This window comes from Curcuma longa, chromosome 5, assembly GCF_044706935.1.
Source record: "Curcuma longa cultivar G26 ecotype Majalengka, Jawa Barat chromosome 5, ITB_CL_G26_1.1, whole genome shotgun sequence".
Classification (NCBI taxonomy): Eukaryota; Viridiplantae; Streptophyta; class Magnoliopsida; order Zingiberales; family Zingiberaceae; genus Curcuma; species Curcuma longa.
In genome coordinates this window covers 5,770,691-5,797,735 of record NC_133865.1, presented here as the reverse complement: position 1 = coordinate 5,797,735, position 27,045 = coordinate 5,770,691, and the positions used below count along the sequence as shown (strand labels likewise).

The 27,045-nt window shown below is 38.8% G+C and overlaps 5 protein-coding genes and 1 long non-coding RNA gene across 7 annotated transcripts; 2 read left to right on the top strand and 4 right to left on the bottom strand.

Annotated features, from left to right (window-relative positions):
* Positions 1 to 7,579, top strand: LOC141829413 (uncharacterized). The gene is made up of 9 exons (XM_074716874.1): positions 1 to 72; positions 174 to 288; positions 3,651 to 3,737; positions 4,017 to 4,212; positions 5,253 to 5,407; positions 5,656 to 5,799; positions 6,297 to 6,400; positions 6,519 to 6,672; positions 7,331 to 7,579. The coding sequence occupies exons 3-9, from the start codon at positions 3,669 to 3,671 to the stop codon at positions 7,415 to 7,417; spliced, it is 909 nt and encodes a 302-aa protein (XP_074572975.1). The 5' UTR covers positions 1 to 72; positions 174 to 288; positions 3,651 to 3,668; the 3' UTR covers positions 7,418 to 7,579.
* A 769-nt stretch (positions 7,580 to 8,348) lies between these two features.
* LOC141828904 (uncharacterized) lies at positions 8,349 to 11,019 on the top strand. The gene is made up of 5 exons (XM_074716293.1): positions 8,349 to 9,203; positions 9,303 to 9,382; positions 9,596 to 9,985; positions 10,462 to 10,735; positions 10,819 to 11,019. The coding sequence occupies exons 1-5, from the start codon at positions 8,349 to 8,351 to the stop codon at positions 11,017 to 11,019; spliced, it is 1,800 nt and encodes a 599-aa protein (XP_074572394.1).
* A 2,311-nt stretch (positions 11,020 to 13,330) lies between these two features.
* Positions 13,331 to 14,703, bottom strand: LOC141829296 (uncharacterized). Of its 2 annotated transcripts, none has more exons than XR_012601879.1 (3): positions 14,489 to 14,703; positions 14,246 to 14,396; positions 13,331 to 13,477 (listed from the first exon to the last, which is right to left on the bottom strand). It is a non-coding gene; the product is annotated as an uncharacterized LOC141829296 (long non-coding RNA). The 2 variants fall into 2 exon arrangements; XR_012601880.1 differs by having other exon boundaries at positions 14,246 to 14,338.
* A 713-nt stretch (positions 14,704 to 15,416) lies between these two features.
* On the bottom strand, positions 15,417 to 17,076 carry LOC141829295 (septum-promoting GTP-binding protein 1-like). The gene is made up of 6 exons (XM_074716741.1): positions 16,676 to 17,076; positions 16,474 to 16,594; positions 16,289 to 16,385; positions 16,159 to 16,198; positions 15,990 to 16,073; positions 15,417 to 15,581 (listed from the first exon to the last, which is right to left on the bottom strand). The coding sequence occupies exons 1-6, from the start codon at positions 16,973 to 16,975 to the stop codon at positions 15,417 to 15,419; spliced, it is 807 nt and encodes a 268-aa protein (XP_074572842.1). The 5' UTR covers positions 16,976 to 17,076.
* Positions 17,077 to 17,309: 233 nt separating this feature from the next.
* LOC141829768 (glutamate receptor 3.5-like) lies at positions 17,310 to 20,813 on the bottom strand. The gene is made up of 7 exons (XM_074717283.1): positions 20,758 to 20,813; positions 20,158 to 20,531; positions 18,736 to 20,081; positions 18,381 to 18,658; positions 18,265 to 18,296; positions 17,792 to 18,198; positions 17,310 to 17,711 (listed from the first exon to the last, which is right to left on the bottom strand). The coding sequence occupies exons 1-7, from the start codon at positions 20,811 to 20,813 to the stop codon at positions 17,310 to 17,312; spliced, it is 2,895 nt and encodes a 964-aa protein (XP_074573384.1).
* Positions 20,814 to 21,602: 789 nt separating this feature from the next.
* LOC141830036 (uncharacterized) lies at positions 21,603 to 24,616 on the bottom strand. The gene is made up of 3 exons (XM_074717517.1): positions 24,251 to 24,616; positions 23,326 to 23,448; positions 21,603 to 23,247 (listed from the first exon to the last, which is right to left on the bottom strand). Exons 1-3 carry the CDS (start codon positions 24,614 to 24,616, stop codon positions 21,721 to 21,723), a joined length of 2,016 nt encoding a protein of 671 aa, XP_074573618.1. The 3' UTR covers positions 21,603 to 21,720.
* Between the last annotated feature and the right edge of the window lie 2,429 nt (positions 24,617 to 27,045).

The window sequence follows — 27,045 nt, the reverse complement described above, 5'->3', positions numbered from 1 at the left end:
CTGCCCCCTTCGCATCCGCTGGTTTTCCGCGCTGCAGCGTGCGACGAGCACCGAGCGTCTGTGGAAACTCAGGCGAGCCAAAACCCTGCCGGCATCTTCCGTTATTTCAATTTCACAAATGATTTTCCTTGTTCTGCATCGTATTAAGTCTCCTTCGTTTTCGTTCGTCGCAGTGTTTGATTCAGGCCTCGCCTTGGCGACGGCGGACCAGAAATTGCAGCTCTAGCGAGGCCGAGCGGTTCAAACGATTGGAACGGCAATTGATTCGCGTCTTTCGTTCTATCCTGGGTACATGACTATTCTAACTCATTTTGTTAGTTGCGTAGTCAACTTGATATGCAGTTTTTTGAAGTAATGAGTGATTGATAAAATATTAAATTAGTTATACTTTGTACTTACACTTTTATCTATTTTATAGTCCCTAATTTGTTGCTGCTGCATGGTTTATTATTTGTGCTAAAATGTGTCTACGGCTGCAATTGTTAATTTTTTAGGGCTTACAGTGTTTGTGGGCATAAACTTGTAAAAGGAATCTTTAAGATAACAAATAATTAGCAACTATCTAACTTTCAGTGTTAATAATCTGTTATTTCCTACTTATAGCCCAGAACTTATCAAATATGATTACAACTTCTTTTTCAACTTGCATTACGTTGCTTCTTTTCCATTCTCATACGTGTTGTTTTGATACAATTTAATATCGGGTAAACCACATCACCTTTTTTTCTTCTCATAATGACATAGGATGATGTAAAGATAGAATATATGAAATTTAAGTTTAACAATATTAGACGTAATGACAATTGTTAAGATAGAAGATGACGTAATGAGACACTTTTAAGTATTTAGGACCAATTTTGGAGGGATTGAGAGAGATGTTTTATATAAAATTCAAGTAAGATGGTTGAAATGGAGAAGAACTTCAGGTATTCTTTGTGATTGTAAAGTAGCTTTAAGACTTAAAGGAAGTTTTAGAAAATGACGGTTAAACCTGCTATGTTATATGGAGCCAAATGTTGAGCTATGACTCGAGTACATGAGTAGAAGATGAAAATTGCAGAGATGAGGATGTTAATGTGCATGTGTGGATATACAAAGATTGACAGGATAAGAAATAAAAATATTAGAGAGAAAGTTAGGTTGCACCTATTGAGAGAAAATTCTAGGAGACACGTTTAAGATGATATAGACATGTACTTAGATGATCAATAAATGCTTCGGTTAGACGATGTGAAACTATAACAAATGTGCACATCAAATGAGAAAGAGGAAGACAAAAAAAAGATTTGGTTAGTAATAATGAAATCAGATAAAATATATTTAAATATAAATGATGATATAGTAGGGGATAAAGTCCAATGATGTAAAAGGACCCATATAGCCGACCTTACCTGGTGGGATAAAACTTGATCGTTGTTGTTATTGTATATTGATTCATTTTGACATACTTGAAGTTTTTTATAAGATTTGCATTCTTTGTCCAATTGGGGCTGGGGAGAGAGAAATTTTGATAAATACATGAGCCAAAAGTCTTTATAATATAGACAGTTGTTAGAGATTTTAATTCGAACGTGCCGAGAGGAATATTGTTGTAATCCCTTTTCAGTTTTAGTTTAGAATCTCGTATGATGTATGATGAATCAATCGTCGTAATTCATCTTTCTTGATTGAATTCCTGATATTCTCTAGATTTAATTGATGATTTTAAATAATGCAACTTTGATAGACATCTTTTCCATACATACAAGTTTTTTATGGATTTACAAATTTTGTTTAGTTGCTTTTAAAAATAGCAATAGAATATACGAGTCACCATTCAGTTCAGTATTTGTATTTGTTAATATGTCCTAATATTTTAACATTGTATGATGACTTTTACTTTTTTGTTGCAATAATATATTGTTTATGCTAATTGTTAGAATCCATTGTTTGTTAGTTCTTTTGTTGTACAAATTACAGCAACACAGTAACAATAAATTTCAAAAGTCATGCCAAATAATCGTTGATAATTTCCTATATTTTCTCTTGAAGAACAAAAGTTGTACAAACATTACAAGACAGATTTTTACTAGCCTATTTGCTGGCCATTACCAATCTTTGGACCGCAGAAAGCTACTGCAACTAATAAAGTTTTGTTGTGGAATTGGCCAGACCCCGTCATGGAAGGAGGGTCTTCTGACCATTCCACTTGGTTATGGAAAATGAACAATCTTCCTCCAATAGTACCTATAGTTGTGATGAGTAATGTACAGCCAGAGAATGTCTCGGTCATTGAATAGGAGTTTTCAGTTACCATGTTGACTTTGTGTTAGCCACCTTGGTTGTGGATAATTAGTTTCCAGAGTTTTATTTTTTTAATAATGACAAATTTAATCACTGCTTACTACAATACAAATACAAACCAACACATTCATCAAATATGATGATTTATTATGTGAAATTCAATTCACATTCAACTAATTCACTATGGAAAATCACCTTCATTATCTATGCATCACAATTATCTCCAAAGCTTTACAATTTTTCAAAAACTGAACTTTCACAAAAGAGCAAATAAGAAAAAAAATTAGAAATTGGTAGGAGCATCACAAAGAGTTCAACCTTGCATTATATATCAGAACATTGATTCAAGCCACTTAAGAGTACTCATTAGATGCCACTAACTGCTATATTGTATTCATATTGTGTTTTCCTAGATGCCCTTCTGTTCCCTTAATCTTACTTCGTGTTGCCTCTATCTTCTCTTATATTATCACATTGCATGATCACTTCTAGCATCACTAGCAGAAGGTGATTTTATATCTCACATATTTGTTTACATCCAAGCATTGGATTTAAGTAATGATCAATTATTGGATCTTGATTGTCTTGTGCCTAACTGCCTATGATAATTGGAGCAATCATTTGATCCTGTAAAAATTGAGAACTATATTGTTTAACTAATTGATTGATAATGAGCATAAATATTAAAAGATATACAACTACTAATCTTTGTCTATGTCTTAGCATGTTGTATGTTTTCTAATAACGAGTTTCTATTGTAGGTATACAAATATCCTACAGTTGATTAACATGGATACACATGATATAAAAAATGAATACATATGTTCTAAATAATAAATATAAAGAATGGGTGAACATGCACATATGTGCAAACAAGTATGACATAAAAAACGAGAGAGAAAGCAATATGTATATGATATAAAGATGAGTTCTGGAGTTGTATAAAATGAATACACATAATATAATGAACAAATGCATATGTTATAAAGAGCAAATATACATAAGTGATGCACATGAATATACGTGTGAATGAATGTACATGACGTAAAAAATGATTGAGAAAACAATATATATTTGTTATTTATACTATAGGACCTCGTTTTACTCAATTTTAGTATTCATTCTTTATATCATATGCATATTATTTTTACAATCATCTTTTATAACATGTCCTCTCAAATATATATTTTTTATTCCCCAATCACTTTTCTCTTTTGTGAATACATTGCTTCTTTTAGGTTGAGGTGTGTCTATTTCATTTGCTCTCATTCCTACTGAAATTTTAATTGTTGTGGCACGTTATCATTATGCTTTTATTTCTATGTTTTTCTTGAAGCCACACTTCAACTAACATTATAATTTAACAGTGTGTTAGATTCATCATAATGGAAGATGAAACGTTCAGTGGTAGACATGAGGCCTTCTTTCAAAATAATCAAGAAGCAAGGGAAGAGGTAAATAACTGTCATGTAGTTGCCTAATCGATTTTAGCATGTATCTGCTGTCTGTATTTAGACTGTTTGACCTAGCTTCTTCTATAATCTTCCTATTCTATTTGCAAGTGCCTTGAACATATATTCTTCATGATAAATGTTCTCTTATGATCCTATATATATATACTGTATACTTCTGACATCCATACACAAAGCCATGCTAGTCACTTTGTTTTTTCTTCATGGTCGCATTTGTTTGGACACTTTCAATCTAATGATCTCTTTTCTTCCTTTGAAAAGGCATACCCTGATTCCTTGTCTGAGGATGCGCCAGGAGATTTTCGTTTGCCTATATCCCATAGGCCCACAGAAAACCTTGATACTGATAACCTGGAGCAAGCATCTTTGGATACACAATTAACATCATCCAATGTAGGATTTAGACTTCTGCAGAAGATGGGGTGGAAAGGAAAGGGTCTTGGGAAGAATGAGCAAGGTACTTATTTTGGCTTTAGGATGTTGTTAGATTCTGCCTTTGAGCTGTTGGTATGCCAATGATTACTTATTTCTTCTGTATTAAACTGCTTCTATCATGTGGATCAGTGATTTCTTCTATGATTTCTTTATTCTTTCATATGTGAAAGGGCTTTAGTTCTTATCAGATTGTTAATGCTTTTTGAACTTCTTTTGTTCGTCTTGCATTAGGAAATATAATTTTTCTATGCTTTGTTTTTTTATTAACTTTTTGGATAGTATACCCTTGCAAGTCAAGAAGATGAATATGTGACTCCACTCTTGGTATCCATGATATATTGCCTGTTGATGATGTTTCCCTCTCATGTTATGAACTTTATAACGGGGTTATTATTTCACATCTGGCTCTTTATCAAGAATCAAGATTTTGGACCATGGAGTTTAACCTATTTAATTGTTTCCTCTGGTCAATCAATTAGTATTTTCACATTTCAATTTTTTTCTATTTGTAGACTGAAATGCACAATTTTCCAACCAAATCAAGAGGTATATATGACAATGTAAAGAGTTTGAAATGCTGAATGAGGTTCGGATGATTTGAAAGATGAATTCGTTTGAAATCCACTTAATTTAGTCAAAGTACTGAAAAATGTTTTGTCTTCTTCCCATGAAATTTGAAATGTGACTTGCACTATCACCCATGGTAGTGTTTAAATTGTTTTAATTGGTGGGCTAAATAATTTTTTCTGTGCCCTCATGATCCCCAAGATTCTGTGTTCCCTGTTATCTCATGAGGCATGAAGTATGCATCCCTGAGCTCATGATCTCATAGGATTGTCTATATGTAGTTTGTTTTGAATTGGGGACAGTTTACCTTTCAGGACACAATCTGCGCTCTCCAGATTTCCTTGTCTTCCTTTACTTTTTTCTGAATCAGGAGGCGTGTTAGTAGATTTATATCTTGAACCTGCATAATTGTCTGAAGCAATTTTTTATGTGATCATATAGTTCCATGGCTTTACTGCTTTTACTGAGCTTGTATTTTTTTGATGTGGATATCAGGCATTACAGAGCCCATAAAAGCTGGAATGAGGGATCCAAAGCTTGGGGTGGGAAAGCAAGAAGAGGATGATTTTTTCACTGCTGAAGGAAATGTGCAAAGAAGAAAGCTTGATGTTGAATTAGCAGAGACTGAAGAAAATATAAAAAAGCGGGAGGTATGGTTTCTGATGCTAGCATTTATTTGATTGTGGTGTTTCCAGTGTTAGATGCTTTGAGGTTGATGCTTGACATTGTAAACCTGCATTATAGTATAAGGCAGCATACTGTCATATATGCCTGTCATTTTTGATGGGATTGGTATATCATAAGGAAGCATCAACTCTCGTGGGTCTTGAGAATTTCGTGCACTTTTTATTACCTGGTGGCTTCTTCTGCCTGCTTCGTGCCAATGATGACAATCCAGGTTGTAGCAGAGCGCGAGCAGAAAATTGAATCTGAGGTCAAGGAAATAAAAAAGGTCTTTTTTTGCAATCTCTGCAACAAACAGTACAAATTGGCAATAGAATTTGAAAGTCATCTGAGCTCTTATGACCACAATCATAGAAAGGTAACTCGTGTTATTCAGTATCAGTTTTTTTTTTTTCAATTTAAGATGGTTCCGATTATTTGCAAAATATTATCTGGATTCTTCGTGGACAGACTAATTCATTTATATAAGTTGTGCAAGAGATTTTTGAACTCCCGTGCTGTTACATATTTTGTCCTAATGGAGATTAATTGCCTTCTAGCATCCAATTCCAATAGTTGGTAAAAGATAGATGATGAAAGCGATTAATGTTTTTGGCTTCTGAACTGAAGTAAATTTTACTAGTAAAATTATCTATGGTAGCTCACATTAAGGTTCGCTCAATTTTTTTATTGCGCCAAACTCCAAGAAACAAGTACATATTTTTGGTATTCCTTTCCATTGTCATTAAAAAAGTTTCTTAAATGGTTCTCAGTTTCATAGTTGTAACTAAATTGATAGCCTCATATGTACTTATTAGAATAATGATAGTCCCTACAAAATGTGAATGTGGCTCTTATTCTTTCTAAAATCTACAGAGATTCAAAGAAATGAGAGAAATGCATGGAAGCAGCAGCCGTGATGATAGGCAGAAAAGAGAACAATTACGTCAAGAGAAGGAAATGGCCAAGTTTGCACAAATGTATCCCATATACTTTTGCTTTCCTACACCTTGCTGCACCTTGATTTTATTTTATTTAAGTGTGTGTGTGAACCATAGAGCATCACATCTTGTTTACATGTTTATTACTCTTTTGCAGGGCGGATGCACATAAACAACGCCAACAACAGCAACAGCCAGAAGGTTCTGGGACCTCCTGTGATATTAGTGCACCAAAGGCTTCTGCAGCAGTACTACAACAGGATCAGCGACAGGCTCTGAAATTTGGCTTTTCTAAGCAAGGCAATGCCAAGGTTGGTTATTTTGGATCCTATCTTGTTAATTGAGGTTTTGTTTTTGTTACTGCTAAGTTTAGGATTCTGTATAATGTAAGCTGTGGTGTTACAACATAGCTTGCTAATCAAATATCAGATCTCCAACAATGCTTGATAATAACCCTTTTTTAATAGCTGCATATGATCCTAAATCGATAGGGCTCACAGTTTGTCATTGTTGGACTTCTGCCCTAGTTGCATTGAGTTAATATTACTCCCTCCTTTACATCAATTTCTAATTAGCATGTACTTATAAATCAATGTTGCTATATATATCCTATGCGTCTATCATAAATATAAACTATTATTTGTCCTGGTGTTTACAATGATGAAATTGTTGGAAACATAATGCACGGTGTAAACGGTTTCTCTGAAAATACTCAGAATTATCTTGTCTAAACAGGATACAATATATATCTGACACAAACAACTTAGTTTTGTTTGGGAATTTGCAGCCCATGGATTCGATTTGATAGAAGAGCTATATGATTTAACTGAGTATGCTCTTTTGTTTTCTCAGTAAGGCAGTTTATTCTGTTTGGATAACATCAATGATTTCCATATTACTTTTCCATGATATCAAATATTTTAGCAGCAAAACGACTTGTTACTCGTTTTCCTGTTCACCATCTGACAGACTTCAACTGGTAGCAATAGTAAGAAGCCAAAGGTGGCTATCAAGGTATCTTCAATCTTCGGTGACGAAAGCGACGAGGAGTCGTAGGAATTTCCTTTGAAGACTATCAGTGGACAGGTGCCATGTTTGACGAAAGCTGTAATACTATTTCTTGGCCGAACGGCTTTAGAATGTGCATTGTAAAATCTGATGCAAATCCACCAACATATGTTGACATTTCTTGTGTATTTAACCTTCAATTTTAATCTTCATCCCGTGCTTCAATTCTCGAGTGCTTGCTGTCCTAATCATGTTTCAGAATTTCAGGTCAGAGATTCAAGTGTCTTTTTTGGTTTTACTTTATTTTTTCTTAACACCAGGTATATTTTTGGTCCGATAGGTTTTTAACAAAAATGTAATAAATTTAATATTTTTCAAAGTTTATAATCTTTCAAATAAACAAGCCTATTTTAAACGTAATATAAGACGCTATATAATAAAATCTCGGGTGGGGTCCACTGCGCTGTGGCCGTTGACTAAACAGTAGGTCCTCTACGACGTTGACCGTTGAACAGGGACGCTCATCGGTCCGATCGCTGCGCCAGCGCGACGACCATTTCGATATCTGTCCGCTAGATTCTCCCGGCCGCAACAGCCCCCTCCGCCGCCCAAATCTTTCAAGTTCAAAATCTCTCCGTCAATCTGGATTCTCCCCATCCATCCCTCTGACGGCGCTCATAACTGCTTCTCCCGCGCTACAATCTCATCACGCGCACCGCGTGCGTGCCCATTAAATTTCTCAAACCAATTCAAAGCCCGCTCCAGCAGCACCAGCCGTCCGTTCCATGGCGACAACCAACGGGAATCCCGCCGTACGTGGAACTGCTCCGCCCTCAGAATAGAAGAGCGCCGAACGGATTCCCAGCTCTTACTATTATAGGATGATCACGATCAGCGCTTGCAATCTCGCCAATTCCTTCTCCGGCTCCGCCATCGTCGTTTGTGTCGCCTAAGATTTTGCAGCCATTACGCTCTTCTCATGGCTTCCTCCGTGGCCCGCATTTCTGTCTCCGATAAGTGGTTCGAACTCGCCGGACTCTCCAACGCCGACGCCCTTGGCGGTTGCTCCTTCAACGCTTCTCACCTCCGCAAGGTCATCGTCCCTCAGCGTCAAAGCACAGATGTGCGCTCCTCCTCCCCCGACCGGTCCGAGGAGGACGGGGGGTCTCCGGGGATCATGGAACGGTGGGCGTCGTTGCAAGAGCGAGAGCTGGTCAGGACCCTCGACCGGCAGGCCCGCGAGGCTGAAATATCGGCGCTGGCTACAGTTTCCCCGCCAGTCTCCGCCCGCGCCCAATCCTTTCTGCGCGAGGCTTCTGATTCTTCCTCCGCTGGCACCGCTGCAGCCGCGGCTGTCGATCTGCCGAGCAGCGTCCGGGCGTCGTCGCTGATACAGATGTGGCGGGGGTTGGAGGCCGACTCGGCGTTCAGTCCCAAGAACGGCCCGGAGAACAGCGGCGACAGCGCCACCTCCACCGCTGCTTCCTCGTCGGCGGACGAGCTTTTCAGCGACAACTCGGGGGATTCGGATTCCGACATCGCGGCGGCCCCAAATTGTTCCTCCTCATCGAGGGAGAGGACTGGCCGGGTGGAGAACATCGTGAGGATGCTGAGTTCCGGGAACAGGACGCGCGCCGTCGCTTCCTCATCGAATATCAAGAACAAGCAATCCCCTCGAAAAAATCCGGCGGCGGCGACGGCAGATAACACATCAAGCGATCAGCGATGCATGAAAGATTTCGTCGCAAGAATAGAACAGGAAAGACGGAGTGAGCTTGCTGCACTGAGCGGGCACCATTGCGTCTCTCAGTTCCAGCATCATCGCCTTCTTTGGGTAATCTGCAACTTAAACACCAATAACTCATCCTCAATCTCATTCTCATTAAAGAACCTGTTGATCAATATATATATTTGTTCATGTTCATCTTTGCAGCCAACATTTGGGCACACAGTAGGATCAACATCAATGAAGCCTGATGAATTGCATAAACGAACAGCAATCTCACATCCCAGGTAAATACAAGGATTGCTACACTTGCCAATTGGTTTAGTGAATATGTGCTTTACCTGCATCTATGTGGATTGTTCGAAAAATAATACTGCTTTTAATTTGGCATGAATTCTGATGCTAACTTTCCAAACTATTAGAATGCTTGAGCAAGTTCTATAACTTTCATTTGCCTCGTTTTGTATTTCAATCTAAGTCCTGCTTGATCGTTGCGGTAGGAGGAAGCAATTTCTCGAGAAACAGTGTAGTGTTCAGGCTGAGTTTCCTCTGGATGCTGAAGATTCAAGCTGTACACATTTTACTGATCAGTTTAATGCCAAGAGATATGGTTCAGAAAGCACTTACCCTAACACCAACTCTTTGCGGGAAGGAAATCATAGCACAATTGGTTCATGGGATGAAAGAAATTTGTGGATGAGTAACATTGATTTGCAAAGTATGGCAGACTTGTTACCTTCAAATGGTTGGCACTCGCAGCGAAGTGTAAGTAGACTGATGCATCAGCCTTCCGGTTCGCGGAGACAATGGACAGTCAGAAGGCAACCAATGTGTGTCGGATTCTTTCAGAAATTTGCAGATAATGTTGAAATGATAGAGCTTTATGAAAGGTAATTCTGATTCCAATCTGCTTATAGCTTTTATGAAAGGTAATTCTCTGATTGAAAGTGTCCTGAGATGAACTTCAATGCATTCTTTTTCTTATGAAAGAAGTTTGATACATTTTTCAGTTCATTTTCTATGTTCTTCCTTCACTGCACATTCTCTCAAGCCATTAATCAAGTATCGAAATCTGAATACTGTATTGTAATCACAGCATTATCAAAATATTTAGGTACTACTTCATTTCAAGTAGCTCACTTAAACATAACCGACTGATCATGCTAGTTGAATCTTCATCTACTTGTGCCGCTTTTGGGGGCAAAATTTCTGAAAAAGAGTTGGTAGTTTTTAGAGTTGTTTTACTTCATATCTTTGCCTGAACACTTTTAGCAAACCCACTTATCGGTTGAACTTACATAGTTTTAATGATGATAATGATAGAGTTTTGAGCATTTTAGTTAATCATGTTGTCGATTTTGTCCAGGAGAAGAGTCTCGGCTTCCCTTGATAGTGACTTTTGCAACAAATTAAACACACTAGTCTTATCGTTGTTAGAGATGCAAAGGAAACAAACTTTTGCTCAAGACTCTATTGCAAATGATGAAGATCATCCATTTTGGCAAAAATTGGAGGAGTGTAGTTACAATTCCGAGACCGTTGTTGATATCTTCTCATCATGTTCAACTCCGCAAAACCACACCATGTGCCAGTCTGAATGTCGGAAACATGCTTCATCCCCGCACCGACCATCTAAAACCGTACTTAGAAGTTCAATTTTCTCCTTAAAATCCCCTTGACAAGAAAAATTCTGATACAATGACATTTGTTTGCAACTCAGCAGGATCTTGAATATATGGATGAATTGAGAGATGGTATCGTGCAGATACACCGAGAACTTCATGAACTTCGCAAGTTAGTCAAGAATTGCATGAAGAAGCAAGTTGAACTGCATGACTCTATCAAGCAAGACGTCGTTGATGCGATTAGGCAATCAAGTGAGTGCTACTTGTTCTACTCTGATGAGAGACCACTGTTACATTGAAATCTGTCACCTGATTCTTCAAGGAATAGGTTCTGATTTTATTCATTATCGATTAATCAATCAACTATTTCCTCCTATTGAGAAGCATTTTTGATCAGCTTTAATGCAGATCTAACTGGGAGTATCTTGAATGGCTATCTGCAACAAACAGGAACCAAAGGCAGCTGCTGTATCTGTTTCGATACTCCTCGAGTGAACTAGTTATTGCATAGATAGGTATATCTTCCATTGCACTTGAGCTATCAATGAGTTTTTACCTTCTAGATTCCTTGCATTTTGTTTCTCAACACATGCAAATGGAGATCTTGCACACAATTCTGATGCCCAAACATGTGCTGTTGTCTTTAGGTGTGCCCGGGAACTACAACCAGGCGGTAGAGGATGCCCGATTTGTAGATCTTCGATTGTTCCTAGTTGGATTGAAGAGATTTGTTCTCTTTCTTGAGGATAGCAAACTCTCTCTAGATTCCATCCAATAGCACTGGAATCTAGCTTAGATCTCCAGTTAATAGTTGTTCAGGATCACTAGATTATTCAAGTGACGAAATGCATTGAGTAAATTATTTCCCCAAATCAATTTTTATGCTATTAATAATCAACTTGACAAAATAAGGGAAACAGAGTGCCAAAGAATTATTTACTATCCAAATTGAATAAATCACTAGATTTTGTACATTTCCGACCTGTAACAAATACAACAAAACTTATTCACATGACAGAAAGCCAAACTTTTCAAGACCAAACAAGAGGTTTGTAATTTTTCGAAGCGCAACTATTATGCATTCATGAAGCAAACAATTCAATATACAGAAAAAAAAAGAAAATAAAAAAACAATATTTGGGTACAGAATCTTTTTAACAGCAATTGAAGGATTTTCTAAAACTAGTCTTTACCTCCATATTCTTTAATTTGAAGCAAAGGTGTTGCTCCCTTCACTAGGATTTCTTGCGTTCGTTGCCCAGTCTTTTGCATGTTGGAAGCTTCAGCAGTCATGTTATCGATTGAACAAGGTTTTGTCCTTGCATTAAATATTTCCCCTCATCTACATGTTTGTGAAGCGTCTTTATTGACTTCTTCCTTCTTCCCACCCTTTTTTTTACTATCCTTCCCCATTACCACAGAAGTTATTCTTGACATGGAATCGGATGGATTTGAGTTACATCTTTGCAAAGCCAGGGTTGTTAATGGAATAGAGATGTCAAGAGGTAACAAAATTTGCTCTAGTTCATGCCACTCAAGATCTTCAGAATCCCCATCTTCATAGATGACTCTGTACCAATTTGATTCACTATCATACTTGACAACTATTCCAGAAAAATAGTGATCTCCAAATAACTTGTGAACCTTTCTTCCCTCTAGCCACTCACCAAAGCAAGGATCAAAGGTGGATCCAACGCGAGTTGAGACATCTCCACAAATATGTACAGAATCAGGAGGTAAAGGTGGCACACCATCAATTATGATAGCAGGCTCTCCAATCATCTCCGACACAACTGCATGCTCCAACTTTTGGCGATTGGACTCCAGTTCCATCTACTTGGCCAGAGTACAAAAAAGTATAAAATAAGCAATTAGCAGGGATGGAAATAATTCATACACAGTTACCTACTCAAATTAAAGAAACATCCAAAACTCTTAGAACTTAGAAACTTAGATAAGGGGAAAGACAGAAAATAGGAAGGATAATAACAGTACATAAGAAAGCATTTCCATGGCATGTCTACTAACCAATCAAATATGCAATTTGGATCTTAGTCTTCAAAACTAAGGGGTTTGAGTTTTCCTTATGATGTCTCTTTAAGTCGTGTATGGTTCTGTGTTCATATTGGGTATTCAGAAAATGAGTTTGATTCTTGATGTCAAGATGCATATTAGAGTTTTCAGATACTCCTGAAGACTTGACATTCATTGAGTAATTTGTGTATGGGACTTTTTACTTTTGTCAAATCACAAAATAGTTTATCCACAGATTCATAAAAACTTTCTAAGTTATTCAATCTACTTTTCATGGATCTAAAATCCATCTACATGATGAAAAATTCAGTTTCAAGATCCCCATAGCCAGGACAATAGTCATGGCATTTCCTCACTTCATTACTGATTAAGTATTAACAACAGTGATTATAAAGCACCAGAATAAACTAGAGCACAATAAATGAAAAAAATGGACTCGTGGTTATTTCTTGGACTGATGTATGATTTTTTTTCTGGACTACAGCATGGTTAAACTTTTTTTTTCAAGAAAATAAACTAATGCTAAATAAAATAAACAAAAGTGTTTATTAAAAGAAGTTGCAGCCATACCAAAATGATACAAATCAATTCTGTTGTTGAAGTTGTTACATGCCTGAACCTTGATCGGTCTGTGAAATCTTACTAAGTATGTATCTCTCTTGCCATTTTTGCAATCTGTGTTGCACTGGATATGGTGTATACTCTTGCTCCAAATCCAAATTTCTGCATTTTATAAAATTTTAAAAATTAAATTTCTATGGATCTCAAGATGCTCTTGCACTAGATCCTGAATTTCTTGCTATTTTCTCTACAATTTGCATTATGTACAAATCCCTAGGTTCTTGCAATTCTCATTACAATTTTTGTTGCATGAGGAATTGTGGATGGTCAGATAAAGGACTGAGTTCCAAATAATGAGAGGGGAAATTTTATTGAGTTGATCATGGTGGTGGCAAAATAGGAGTATTAGAGTGTATAGAGAGAAGAAAGAAGATGAGGAGAAAGCATTGTAGTCAAGCAATGGAGAAATAAAATGTGTGAGGCATATCTAGAGTCGAGAATGAAGTTGGACTCTAATACCACTAGACGTAACAAGAGAAAGATTGTGTCACTAGTAGAGAAAGATTGTGACTAGTAGAAAATATTAAAAAATAAAAAATCAAATAAAAAGGCATTATAATTAATTGTTCTCATAATATGCCTCAATAAAGTGGACAAAAATACAATTAAAAGAGTCTTCATAGACAATTCGAGCTTATGAATGTATGAGGACAATCCACTTTATTGCCACGATAATTATTCAGTACACTTTTGTCCTAACATGGGCATATATCTCTAACCTACCAGTTCGTATGAGCATGGTTTACTAGACAACCACCTATCAAACATTGACCTGAAATGAGACAGAGATTTAGAGAAAGATATGCTGTTACAATTCGTCGATGAACTATATTATGAATTGAAAATCTAAAAGAAAGCTCTTTAGCGTACCAATTTGAAAACTTGTATAGACGTTGTGACATCATGAAAGAACACAGGCCGCTCCCTGTTCACGACGTTCACGAACTGAAAGCTCTCCAAATCCTATTTCCGATCGACAAAGAACTTGCTCAGAAGTTGAATCTTTTAGACACCCAACTCGCTGAAATCGGAACTCTAAATTATCCCAAATTAACAACAAAAACACAACGAACGCAAAAGAAAATCCTATGAAACAGAAAATGGATTCTTCACCTTACTTAAGGCCAGTCAATGCTCAGACGGCTCGATAGGCAACGAGAGTGACTCCAAGGACTGCGAGGGACTCAAAGCAGGCACAACTGAATACCGAAAGATTCGTGGCAGGCATCAATGGTGGCTCCGCGAGCAGCAGGGCTGTCGTTTCGAACAGCAACGTGGTTGCAGCGATCGGCGGTGACCGGCGATCGCCGATTCGAACGGCAACGCGGTGATGGATGCTGAAGCGTTGGGATTTGGGGGGAAATTGGTAGGGTTTGTTGTAAAAGGGCCTGGCGGGCTCTGGGCCGTCCTCGTGATCCGTTAAGAAAAACGGCCATATCGGTTCGTCCTGGGCCGTACGTTGAAGTTGGATTGAGCAATTATAACAATTAAAAATAAAAATAAAATAAAAGTGATTAATTTGAAAGGTATTTTAGTCGATTTAAAATAATTAAATTAACTTTAAGAAATTTATTTTTTTTAAAAAAATCCTATTAATTATCATTCAATTTATTTTTTCTTATTCCAATCCTTTTATTTTATTTTTAATTCTTTCATACGATTTTACATCATGATGAATTTTATATTCTTTATTTATTAGAAAACAATTTTTATTTATGATTATTGAATTGAATGACCCATTTTATTATAATTTATTTTAATAAGTACAATTTTAATTCACGTAATATGAGAATGGATCCATTGATTTGAAATTAGAGAGACAACTAAATATATATACTAATCATTTGTTCTGATTTTAAACTTTGATTGTTTGAGAAAAATACAGATGATCATGAGATTGACCGTGTGAGATTGCTGAATGACAGATGTCATTTTTTATTGAACAAAAAACACTCTCCCTGAGGCATCTAACAAACATTCTCAATTCAGCAATGACCAAAATAAATGAGACAATTTAAAAATTAAATTAAAATTAAAGTTCCTAAAAATCAACGATAGGCTCTCCGACAGTTAGATTTCTTTGCAGTGACCATGGCAAATTAAAGAGCTTGGCTGCTACAAACTTGAAAATCTTGTTCACATTAATGTTGTGGCTGGCACTAGAGAAGAACAGTGTCGCTTTCATCGCCCTCGCATATGCTCTGGCCTGTAGAAATTAAGGAGGAGAAAGTCTTCTCGCTTCAATTTGACATTAAAAAAAAACACAAATTTTAACAATGTTGTTAAATTCTCTTTTACTGATAAACTTCAGATTCACAGAGAGATTGTATCTACCAAAGAGGGAAGAAGTCCTGTCATCCATCGTTAAGTGACTACAGATCTTAATCTACAAGGAGCAGACAGACACCACAAAAGGCAGTTTTCTAAAGCACAGAGAACATGTTGTAGTACCACAGCCAGCTAACAATACATGATTAAAGAACTGAAGCACTACAAAAAAGGGTTTTCAGATCAACTCCAGAAAATGGGGAGCTGAAATGACTGTGTTTTGGATCACTTAGATCATGCAGAAATAACTTCAAATGTTCAATAGTTAAAAGCATGGAATACGTACCTGATTCACAATTGTCCACTGCATTTCAAGAGGGAGCTGAACAAACTCATCGAATTTGGTTCCCACCAGGACTGGAACTGCAGTCTGAATGGTGAGAAGGAAAGAGAATGGCTTTCAGTATGGTTAGGAATATGATCGGCAAATTCAGATGATAAGCAGACTTTTGCACCTTGTTCCAATTTCTTGCTTTTTGGAACCATCCGATGGCGCTGAAAGAGATGGGAGAAGCTCTCAGTTGGAGATTGATTTCGAAAGTATGCAATCTATTAAACAAGGAGGAGGAGGAGGAAAGGATGAACTTGTTTAGAGTAGATCGATTGGTGAGATCAAACATGATCAAAACAGCCACCGCTCCTTTACAAACTTCAGGTATATGATTGAGGATTTGATCATCCCCTGCAATTATCGTTATGGAAGATCTTGCAGTCCAATTCTGACTAAAAATTTGATATGGAACAGAAAGAAAAAAACGGGGTTTTTTCACCTCCAACATCCCAAATGTTAAAGGCGATCCTCGCTCCACGCACAAATAATATCTTATCCATCGAATTCAGCCCCGCCGCCTGGATTCCGCTATGCTCTTCCACATCTCCCACATACTTGATCTGCTTCCAGAAGACCGATCGACATCATCAAGGAATAATACAAGGTAATCGGACCAAATCAAAGGCGCGATTTTGCGGTACCATGAAGCTGGTTTTCCCCGTGCGGCGATCGCCGAGGAGACTGATCTTGAGGGTGATCAGGTCGGAGTCAGCAGCCTCGAGGTCGGGCGAGGAGGCCCGGTGAGGGTCGTCGGGCGGGTCGAGGTGAGGCGCGGAGAAGCGCGCCTTGACGCGGCGGTAGCGGGCGCCGCCGGCGAAGGAGGAGCTGGGGAGGAGGTGGTCCCAGACCGCGCGGAGAAAGCGGCGGAGGAAGGCGAAGCCGAGGAAGCGCGTCCAGGTGCGGTCCAAGCGGAGGAGGGAGCGGACGCGGAGACGGGTCATGGTGCGGCGACGGCGACGGCGACGGCGACGTTGACGGCGGAGGATGGAACTTGGAGGAGGAGGCCGTGTTGGAATGGGCTCTGCTAGATTTGTAGCGTCCTATTTGGCGCGAGAGAGACTGCGCAACACATCGTTGTCGTCCAAAACGGCAACTTTGGTGGTGCAGCAAATAGCTGGATATGCTCTGCTAGATTTTGCGCAGGTCAACGACAGCCGCCGGCCCATTCAACAAATAAACAATTTTTATTTTCGAAAAAGGGAAAAAAAAATCTCACACCAACACAATCGCCATCATCAAAATCAAGGAAACAAAAGAATCAAAATGCTGATCTTGTCATTGCTTATCACTCGGCCTCTCCTTCTTCTTGCCTTTCTTGACGTCTTCTTCCTTCTTATCCACAAACGAAATCAGACCCTTAAAGCTACTCGTGCACTGGATACTGCCACCGCCGGACTCGGATCGTTCATCTCCTACCTTACCGCCGTATTTCATGTACTGCTGAAGGACCCTCAGGAAGAAGATGACGATAGACACCAAACACGTGAGGCCGCAAATCAGGAAAAGGCCCCAGAAGCTTGCGAGTCTCATCTGGTTCGAATCGAATTGACTGTCGTCCGCGCTGCATTCGCTAACCGTCAACCACTTGTCGTGGATTCTCTGGAGGTCACCTTTCTCCGACAGCGTCAGCAACGCCGTCGATAAGTCGACGGCGAGAGGGGAGTCTCTTGGGAATGCCTGCGCAAACAAACAGCGATCGAGGCGTCGTCAAGAATTCAGCGTGGTTTAATTGCAGTTGAAAGAAGCCGCAGACATACAAAACCCCAGCCACTTCTTGTGAACTCCGGCCCAGCAGTCATGTACCGGCAATTCTCCGACAAGAAGAGCTCGACGTAAGGAAGCTCATCGACGATCGCCGCGACGCCGCCTTTTTGCGGCCCGAGGTCGAGTGCGTTAGCATACTCGTTCGGGCCGTCGAGTGGCACGAGTCTAGACTCATCTATCCTGAGATCTTCGATCAGGTAGTCCATGACAAAGGAACCGACTTGGAAGCCAATGGGGTCTGATCTCGAGATCAAGCTTTCAAGCCCTTTGATGTTCGGAGAGAATTGTTGAACAGTGAGAAGAGATGTCAAGTTGGCTGTGTAGCTTGAGTTGATGATCAAGACCACAAACATCCACACAATCAGCACGAACCGCGTGAGGGTACTCTTAGCTGATTCTCCTGAAACAGATCAAAAGTCAGTCTGCAAATAGTTGCCTGAGATCAACCAGAGCAAGGTGTACTTACTGTGCGCGAAGAACATGATTGAGAAGCTAAACCTGCAAAACATAAACTAGGCATGTTATCCACAAGATCGAATTAAGGAACTGTAATTGTCGATAGGAGAGGAGAGGCATGCCAACCAAAATATTGTTCTTAGTTGTTCCTTCGGCGGCCCCCGAAATTCGTTGTTCAGACGATGCTCAAGAATCCAAACTACTAGTCCAACTAAAAGGAAGGCAGCCCCTGTGACACACCACATCTTTATGGTGAAAGGTTCCAAGAAAGCCCAAGCATTTGAGGATCTTCTTGTGACAGATGCAACTATGACGAGCCCTGACTCCAGATATGGCTGAGTGAAGTCGACGAATCTTGTTCGATTGGTCACTATCGATATATCTCCTACGGCTGCATCAAAGTGCTGGACAAGGAACCAAGTAAGTTGTACTGAAACTAAAGCAGTGAAGATCATAACTTGAGTGTAAGAGAGACACACACATTTTCAGAAACCTGTTCCACCATATCGTCGTAGCTTGGATTCTCAGAACCATTTCCAAAAAGAACAAATGTATAAGGAACTGGATACGGCAGCAAGCTCACTGCAGCCTTAAAAACATCAATACAGTAGCCCTTGGCATTGTCTGGGCCTGTATCTTTGGATACAAAATCTTTGAAGCTTGTTCTGTAAGGGACTGCGATCCTTAGAGGCTTTCCGTTGATCGGGAACACCCAACCGCGGGGCTTAGTTGAAGTTTCGCCGGGCCAGATGACAGTGTAGAGTTCCTGGGTGCTGTTAGAGGCATTTTCTGGCTTTTGGTGTAAGACTTCAGGAGGAACAACTGAAAGACCGGATTCATTTGACCAAAAGCCTATCCTCCTGAAACCTGTCCCCCCGATATTAAGGATATCGAAGGCTGGATGGATTAAGTTTCCATTGGAGTCAAACTCAAACAGGCCTGTCAGACCAGTGAAGTTTGTTTCCAACAGTTTCTCAAGCAGTTTTTCGCCGCCGGAGAAATACTTGAGCGCGCTCAAATGAAGTGGACTTTCATTTGAATCCTTCAGCCTTGGATCGCCGGAGAATTCAAATGTTTGCCCTTCACTGATGAGCTGATCAATAGCATTGGCAGCTAGCCTCACTGAATCATAAGCGTACAGAGCATAAGTGTTCAGGCCTGATGTCATGTTCCTGCTTTGTGCCAAATTGTTCCATCTTGCAGTAAATGCTCGCTTGAGATTGGAATCCGGAACATGCTGGCGCAGAGCAATGGCACCTTGTATGAGCTCCATTGTGTCGGCATTGGGTGGATGAGATGAATCTAGGACAGTAGCGAGCCAATCCGATGCGATCCATGCATAACCAGCAGCCATCATTCCAAGGGATTTTGCGACGGAGAAAATTTTGAGACCAGAATCAGGGTTTACATGAACAACATAAATTCTAGACTCCATCAACATCACCTTCATCAGCACATCGTTGATCGCACTTGTTTCGGCGTTAGGAGGAACAGCAGCTTTGGAGCAGATCGCGATGTGTTTCTTCATCAGAGCATCATCCAGAGCATTTATTCCACCTCTTCCGAAGTCATCATCTACAAAGATGGCAGTGACCACTCTCCAACCGAAGCTAGCGACCAAATCGGCAATGGCGTTCATCTGGAAGTAGTCACTTTGGGTTGTGCGTACGAAGTAGGAGTGCTCAAGGGAAGCAAGAGAAGGATCAGTAGCTGCGAAGGAGATCAGAGGGACATGGAGTTCATGCGCAACGTGAGAGACGACATGGGCGATTCCGGAGGACTGTGGGCCGATAATGGCCACCACATTTTTCTCCAGCAATTGCAAACCTGGAGATCGAAGCATTCTCGAATCAGATAACTATCCAAAGATGCCAAATTTAGCAAGTCAATGAGCTTCACATACTCTGAACAGTGCCAAGAAACCCACTGCACTTAGTGTCCTGTGCCAGCAAGTTGAGTCTGGTGCCGGCGAGAACGCGCGGATCGCTGTTGACATCCTCGACGGCCAACTCGACGGCCAGCTTCGCCGCCCTTCCGATCGTCGAACCGAAGTTGAAGAGGGCGCCAAGGTTGACGTCACCGGGCGCGGAAGTGCTGTTGCCGCCGACAATGCCGACGGAAAAGCACAGAGCAAGAAGATGAAACAACTCCATCCTCAAAGGCTCAAAATGGCAAGCGGCTTGCATTGCATTTGCAAGCACTAGTAGCAGAAACATCATCATTAAGAAATCAATCCATAAACAAATAGCCTCGACAAGAGCATCATTAAAGAAAGAACTCACCAAGATTCAGAAGTGTCAACTCTCAGCAATTAGATCGTATGCCAAAGTCAACTGAGAGATAGATAGGCAGATAGGTCTAATCAAACTATTGTGGATGCTATGAATAAATAAAGCATCAGGGATTGATTGATGTGGAGATGGAATAATGCAAGGAGTCTACTTGAGTGAGGGAAAAAGAATCTGAAATTTTTGTTCTTTGCTACAGTTAAGGGATTTGATACATACTAAGCAAAGAACTATTTCCTGTTGCTACTTGCTTATCAAGGGGAGAAGACATATATGCCAAAAATCCAAGCTTTTCTTCCAAGTCTAGTAGATTAAGTTACTCTTATCATGTGGGTTAATCTTTGTTAGTAACTAGCAAGATGAAAATTTAGACTGATGAATAGGAGCAAATTCTGCTTGTTGTATTTGATTTTCTTTAACAATATAGAAATGGCAATGAAGGATTCTTTATTGTTTTATCTATAAGACAATTCTTTATTTTCTATGGGAATAAAGGGGAAATCCCTTTTAAGTGTACTATTATGTAAATTTAAACACCCACTTTTAGGAAAGGCCCTTTTGATTTAATTCGCTTGTGAATCAAGTCAAGTAATTATTGATTGAAGATGATTTTAGATACAAAAGATTCAACAATGTTTTTAAAATACATTTAGGGATGTGGGTAATGTGTTCCATGCCCCATAAACAAGCTTTCTATATGTTTTGCCAACAAATACGTAGACAAACTTTCTAGATGTATCAGTTTATCTATTTACCTTCAAGACAATTTCAACTTCATGTATTCTCTTTTTAGAACTTGCCAACCAGTTTAAGAAACTTCAACTCCGACCATGATACTATATATCATACATGGAAGAAAAATCATGATTAAACTAGATAAGAAATAATTGATGCATTATATTTCTTGTCATCTTTCTAGGTCATATGGAGCATGTAAAGTAGAAAAGGTAAAATATTGCATCATGCACCAGTCAAATGCTCAAGAATTTTCAGCAGCTTGGAGGAGGCATCAATATGCTAAATAATTTCAACAATTTTAACTGATGCATAAAAGGACTCCAAGTGTCTTTCCAAGGAACACTGACTGTACATGCTCGTGCTTAATTTATATTTGACAAAGTGCTAAGATATCTGCAACTCAAGATAGATATCTTCAGTCGAGGGGAAAAAAATTGACACTAAGATTTATGTTTAAGAACATGGCGCAACTGAAACCTTGGGCTCTTCATTCTTGCCTCAAGTAGTTTTTTCTTCAAGCTGTGGTCTTTTGTTTCACCTGGCAATTCGGAACATCCTTGCACTCCTCGACTGATACAAGAATTTGTCGAATCACAGGATCGCTGCATACCCACACTTGGAGAGCTTGGGTCTACCTCGCCTGAATCCATATCAGGAGAAAGAGTGGCATTCAACATTCTGCCATTTAGTATCTTTCTGTTTGTTGTCTCCACTTGAGTTTTCTTGTAATTGCTATTGCTTGCAAAGGATGACCTCCAAAGATTACCTATGGAAGATATTTTCTTCCTAGATTGCCTTGTGGTTCTTGAACAAACTTCACTACTTCCACTGGCCGATGCATGGCTTTCTTCAGGAATGCCATTGGCTGATGGGTCGCTGCCTGGAGAAGTGCAAGAACCCTGCCCCTCACCATAGCTCATGATCTCCAATCTATCGTTTTCTCTATCCTTATCTCCATCAAGTGTCCCATTAGCATATAAGTTCATTGGATCTTCAAGGAAGATGTCGGTATCAGGGCTGGCACTGTGGGTGTTACATGCATGAGTACTTGCAGGTTTGTATCCACTGCACTGTTCAATATCCTTTGCATTAGTCTCTTCTCCCGGCTGGAGTTCTTCAAAGAGAGAGAAGATGTCACCTGAAGATGAAGGTGGCTGATAATGGAACTCGACGGCATTAAACTTCACTGAGCTAACAGCATCTCTCAGCATTTCGGCTTCTTTCAGGACAGACACATCTGCATTAGTACCAGAATGGATTCTTAGGAAAGTATCTAGGTCGGCTTGAAGCTTGTTCAACTCAGCATACTTCTCCTCGAGTGTTATTTTTGCATCTACCAGCTTCAAGTGTACCCTTTCTTCTCGCCAAACCTCTGCCATCTGCAACATTCTTCTCTCTTCCTCGAGTTCCTCTTGAATTTTCATAGATTCCTTCTTCAATGTTTCGACTTCAACTTTATCATCCCCCATCTGCTTTACAAGCTCCTCACAAACCTCCTCAATATGCTCGCGCACCTTCCTTTCTTTCTCATAGTCTTGCAAGTACTGGTTTGCAGACAATTTGACTTTAGCAAGCTCATCTACTAGTTCTGAATTCATAATCTCTATCCTTTTATGCCTTTTCCTCTCTCGATCAAGGTCATACTTGATGGATTCAATAGCATTTCGGACTTTCTGATGCTCCTTGCTCTGCCATGAGGCCTTTTCTTCCACAACCTTCCTCATGATGTGATTGACCTTCTTCTTGGTAGACTGTTTCTCATTTTCAAGCCTGTTAATGCAGTAATGAGCCTGCTCAAGCTCTGCTCGAAGAAAAGAAATGGCAGAGGCAGTGCTCAGCCGATCCTTGAAGACTTTCAGTTGGCCATGATTTTGATAAACCTCCATCGTTGTTGACCTTACGAACTCATCATCCCATTTTGTTGCCTTCTCCAATGCATAACCAAGATATGTACTAGATTCCTCAAGCTGCTTACAAATGAAAGAAACCAACAAGATGTCATCTTCAACTTTCATTTAACCTATCAGCCAAAATAACAGCATTACCTGTTGAAGAGCAACGTTCATGCTGGGTGAGGTTGGACTAACATGCTCATAACTGATGCTAGCAAGGAGATCTGTTCTATCATGACCGGCGACTTTGAGGGAATGCAGTGGCCTTGAATTAGGCTGCAATGTTGAAAGCAAATGATACGACTAACATTATACAAATTGAAGAAATGTCATCGAACCAATCAAAAAACAAAATTAAAAAGAAACACCAGCTACCAATTCAGACCATATTTACACCAACTTCAACTAAGATCATCACATTAGGCACATTTGACAGAACCAAATAAGTGTCTTCTTAACTAATCTAGAATGATCAAGATGAAGATCTTTTGTCTTGAAGTGTTCATTGCAATCGGTAAAACCTATCCCGATCCACCTCAAATTTCTTGTTGATTTTTAAAGTTCCTTTAATTGTTGATCTCCTTATCATAACTTTCACTTGTGTAAATGGAGAATTGAGGCAAAACTCCAATAGATGATAACAAAATACTCACCTTTTTTCCATACAAGATTGAGCAATCTCTTCAGAATCAATAGCTGGATAATAAAGCAAGAAAAGTTTCTCCAATTCTCATTGCAAAACTAAAGAACCCTATAATTGAAATACTCAAGTGATCTGCCCCTTTCAAAGAAGAGGAGATTCCACTTTTTAATGAACATTCTTCAGTGATTATTAAAGGTGAATCTTCTTTCCGAGAGAAAGATAAAATATAAGCACTTCCAGGCACATTCCAATGGATTCAACCAACCTACTTCACGGTCGACACAGAAGAACGAATCTAATTGTCTGAGAAAAAAAAAGCGTTCTCCAAGGCAACTTTAACAGTTCTCAGAATAAAAAAGCTAAGATGGACATAAAGGTAGGTCAAAATCACATTAAAAACTCGATCTTTACACTGTGCAAGTAAAGCAACCCTACCTCGAACCCTAGCCGAGCTCCACTGCCTCCCAGTCTTCCATCAACGACCTCTACCACATGCAAATGCCACAGCGCGGCCGCGAGCTTCCTCGCCGAGAAGACCGCTGCAGCCCCGCACTCGCCCGTTCGTTCCAGGACGGCCAGTTCCGGCGCCATCCCCGCCGCATCGTGGAGCTTCCACCTCACAAGGGGAGTGGAAGGCCTGCTCCGCTGCTCTACGAGGAAAGGCAGGTTTTTGATCCGGTGGCGGATTCTGCGGGCCCTTTTAGCGAGGATTTCCGGAGGCGGCGGCGTTGTGGCTTCGTGGGAGCCGACAGCCGGAGCACCAGTCTCCGGAATCCGGCTTCGGGAGGCGGATCGCCCCATCAAACTAGCTCCTTTGGCGCCGGAAGCGGATTGCTATTGGATTGGAGGAGAAGAGAGAGATCTGCCTACTGGCTTCGAGCTTCAAACACCAAAACAAATAGGAAAAAAACAAAAATATAATTATTACGCGACTGTTCTACGAGTTACGAAGTATGTTTTTTAGTGCAAAATGCAATTATTTTAATTATACCAAAAACATAGATTTTGCAGCTTTCGATGCCACCACTTGAGTTAATCCCTTTTAGTAAACAGGATCAGTATCGACGCAGCAGACAAGAGTTTAAATCCGGATAAAGTCAGGTAATACCCTTCTGTGTCATGATCAATTATAGTTTTGATTTACTTCTTCATAGATCGTACTAATCGATAGAACTAAAATGATGAATTCCACCTTTAATTGCAAAAGAGGATCAGTATCGATGCTCCATGTAGCTTTACACGGATTTCATGTTGAATCTTTTTCAAAAATTATTTTAATTTTTTTTATTTTTGTGGATTATTATAGAAATAGATGATTCATCAAAATATAATTTATAGGCATAACTTTTAAAATATTCATCTTATTTTAAAATTTTAATTTAATTTATAATTTTTAAAATTTTCTTTTAAATGTTTTACTTGTACATTGCACTTATGAATTTTTTCTTGCTCTTTTCAAATTAAGTTGTTAATGGCTCCGGAACTCTAGTGTGATAGTAAAAAGTGAGATAGATTTTCTAAGTAATGAGGATTCAAATCTCATCCAGTACATCTGTCTATCAAGATTCGTGGATGTCACATAGGCATTGCCACGTCAGATATGATCCTGACACGTCACCCAAGTGCCACGTAGGTATCGCAATGTCACCTGGAGCATAAATTTAAGCTCCTCAATGCTCCTCGCGACGACACGTACGTGTACGTGCGAAGTGCAAAGTACGCCTACCCGGTCACCTGCCACGACACGTATGTGCGAAGTGCAAAGTACCCCTACAAAGCACGCGTGGCGGGTGGCGAGCTCTTTTGTGTTACATTAACACAACATTATTAATAAGGAAAGAAAACACATTGGAAATTTTCGATGTGGGACTATTCTCCCTTGCATTTTCTTATATATAACATTAATGAATAATTAATGTTATTTGGGCCGATTTTAAACAATTAATTTCTCATTCACCCTTAATCGATTTTGAGCAAATTAATAGTCTAAATCTATCTACGCGAAACGTAGATTTCGATTTTGAAGTCAATTACGACTTTCATCAATTGATGGCATTCCAATTTTTCCACAAAATCGTATTGGTCCATTAAAGCCCCAATATCCAACAGATTCATCTATATTTTTTAATATATTTCTAGTAGTCAGTGAAAATTTTTTATACGATTGAATTGATCAATATAGGATTAATTAGATCACAAGAACTAGATACATAAATTATCAACTTGATATCCTTCTTCTTTTCAAAGCTCTCAATAGCAAGCGTTCACCCAACTTTATGAAACTCCTAAGAAAAGCTTTTAATATTTTAAATTGGACAAAAATCAAAAGTACATCTTTTTTATTTTCAATCAAAAAGGCATCGTTGCTCGATCTCCCTTGTAAAATAATAGAGTTGCTCTCAAATACAGTGTTCAATATATTATCTTTATTATATTTATTAAATATAATGTCAGACGGATTTTAACTTGTTCAATAATATTCACAATATAATAATTACGAATCTATAATTATTACAACATAGATTTATCTTTTTCAATAATATTTATATTATAACAAATACAGTTTCATAATTACTACAACATAAATTATGTTGTAACTAATAGCTATGAACTATAACTACTCTAACAATTACGAAATAAATTTATACAAATTTATCATATAACTGACTAATGGAACCGAATGACAGATAAAATTAATATTGAATAATATACTATAAGATAACAGTGCTATTTTAATTTAAAATTAAAAAGGGACATCCATTAAGATAAATAAGACCTCCTTTCGATTGTACTCTTTGAAATTTATATTAAAAATAAAATATTAAATAAATTAAAACATGGTACAAATAATATTTTTATTAGCTTTTTTTAAAAAAAATAAAAAACTGAGTTTACTAAAGATGGAAATTTAAGTGAAGAGGAGCTGTCACGCTGATAAGACACGACGACGAGGTGGATGACAAGAGACAAAGACTGATGGTCGTTCGGATGGCGATCTCATTTGCAGGAGAAACCCTAATTTTATCTGTTAAATATTTCCAAACATCATCACTCATCTGTCCTTGTCTCCCTTCCTATTCTCTTTTATATTAAAAAAATAGCTTTTCTATATAATAATTTATTAAGATAAAAAATAAAAAAACACTTTATTTTTTATTGTGCCTTATTTTAAAAATATACTTGTTTCAACAAGCTTATAGCAATACTCAATTAATTGATATATTAATATT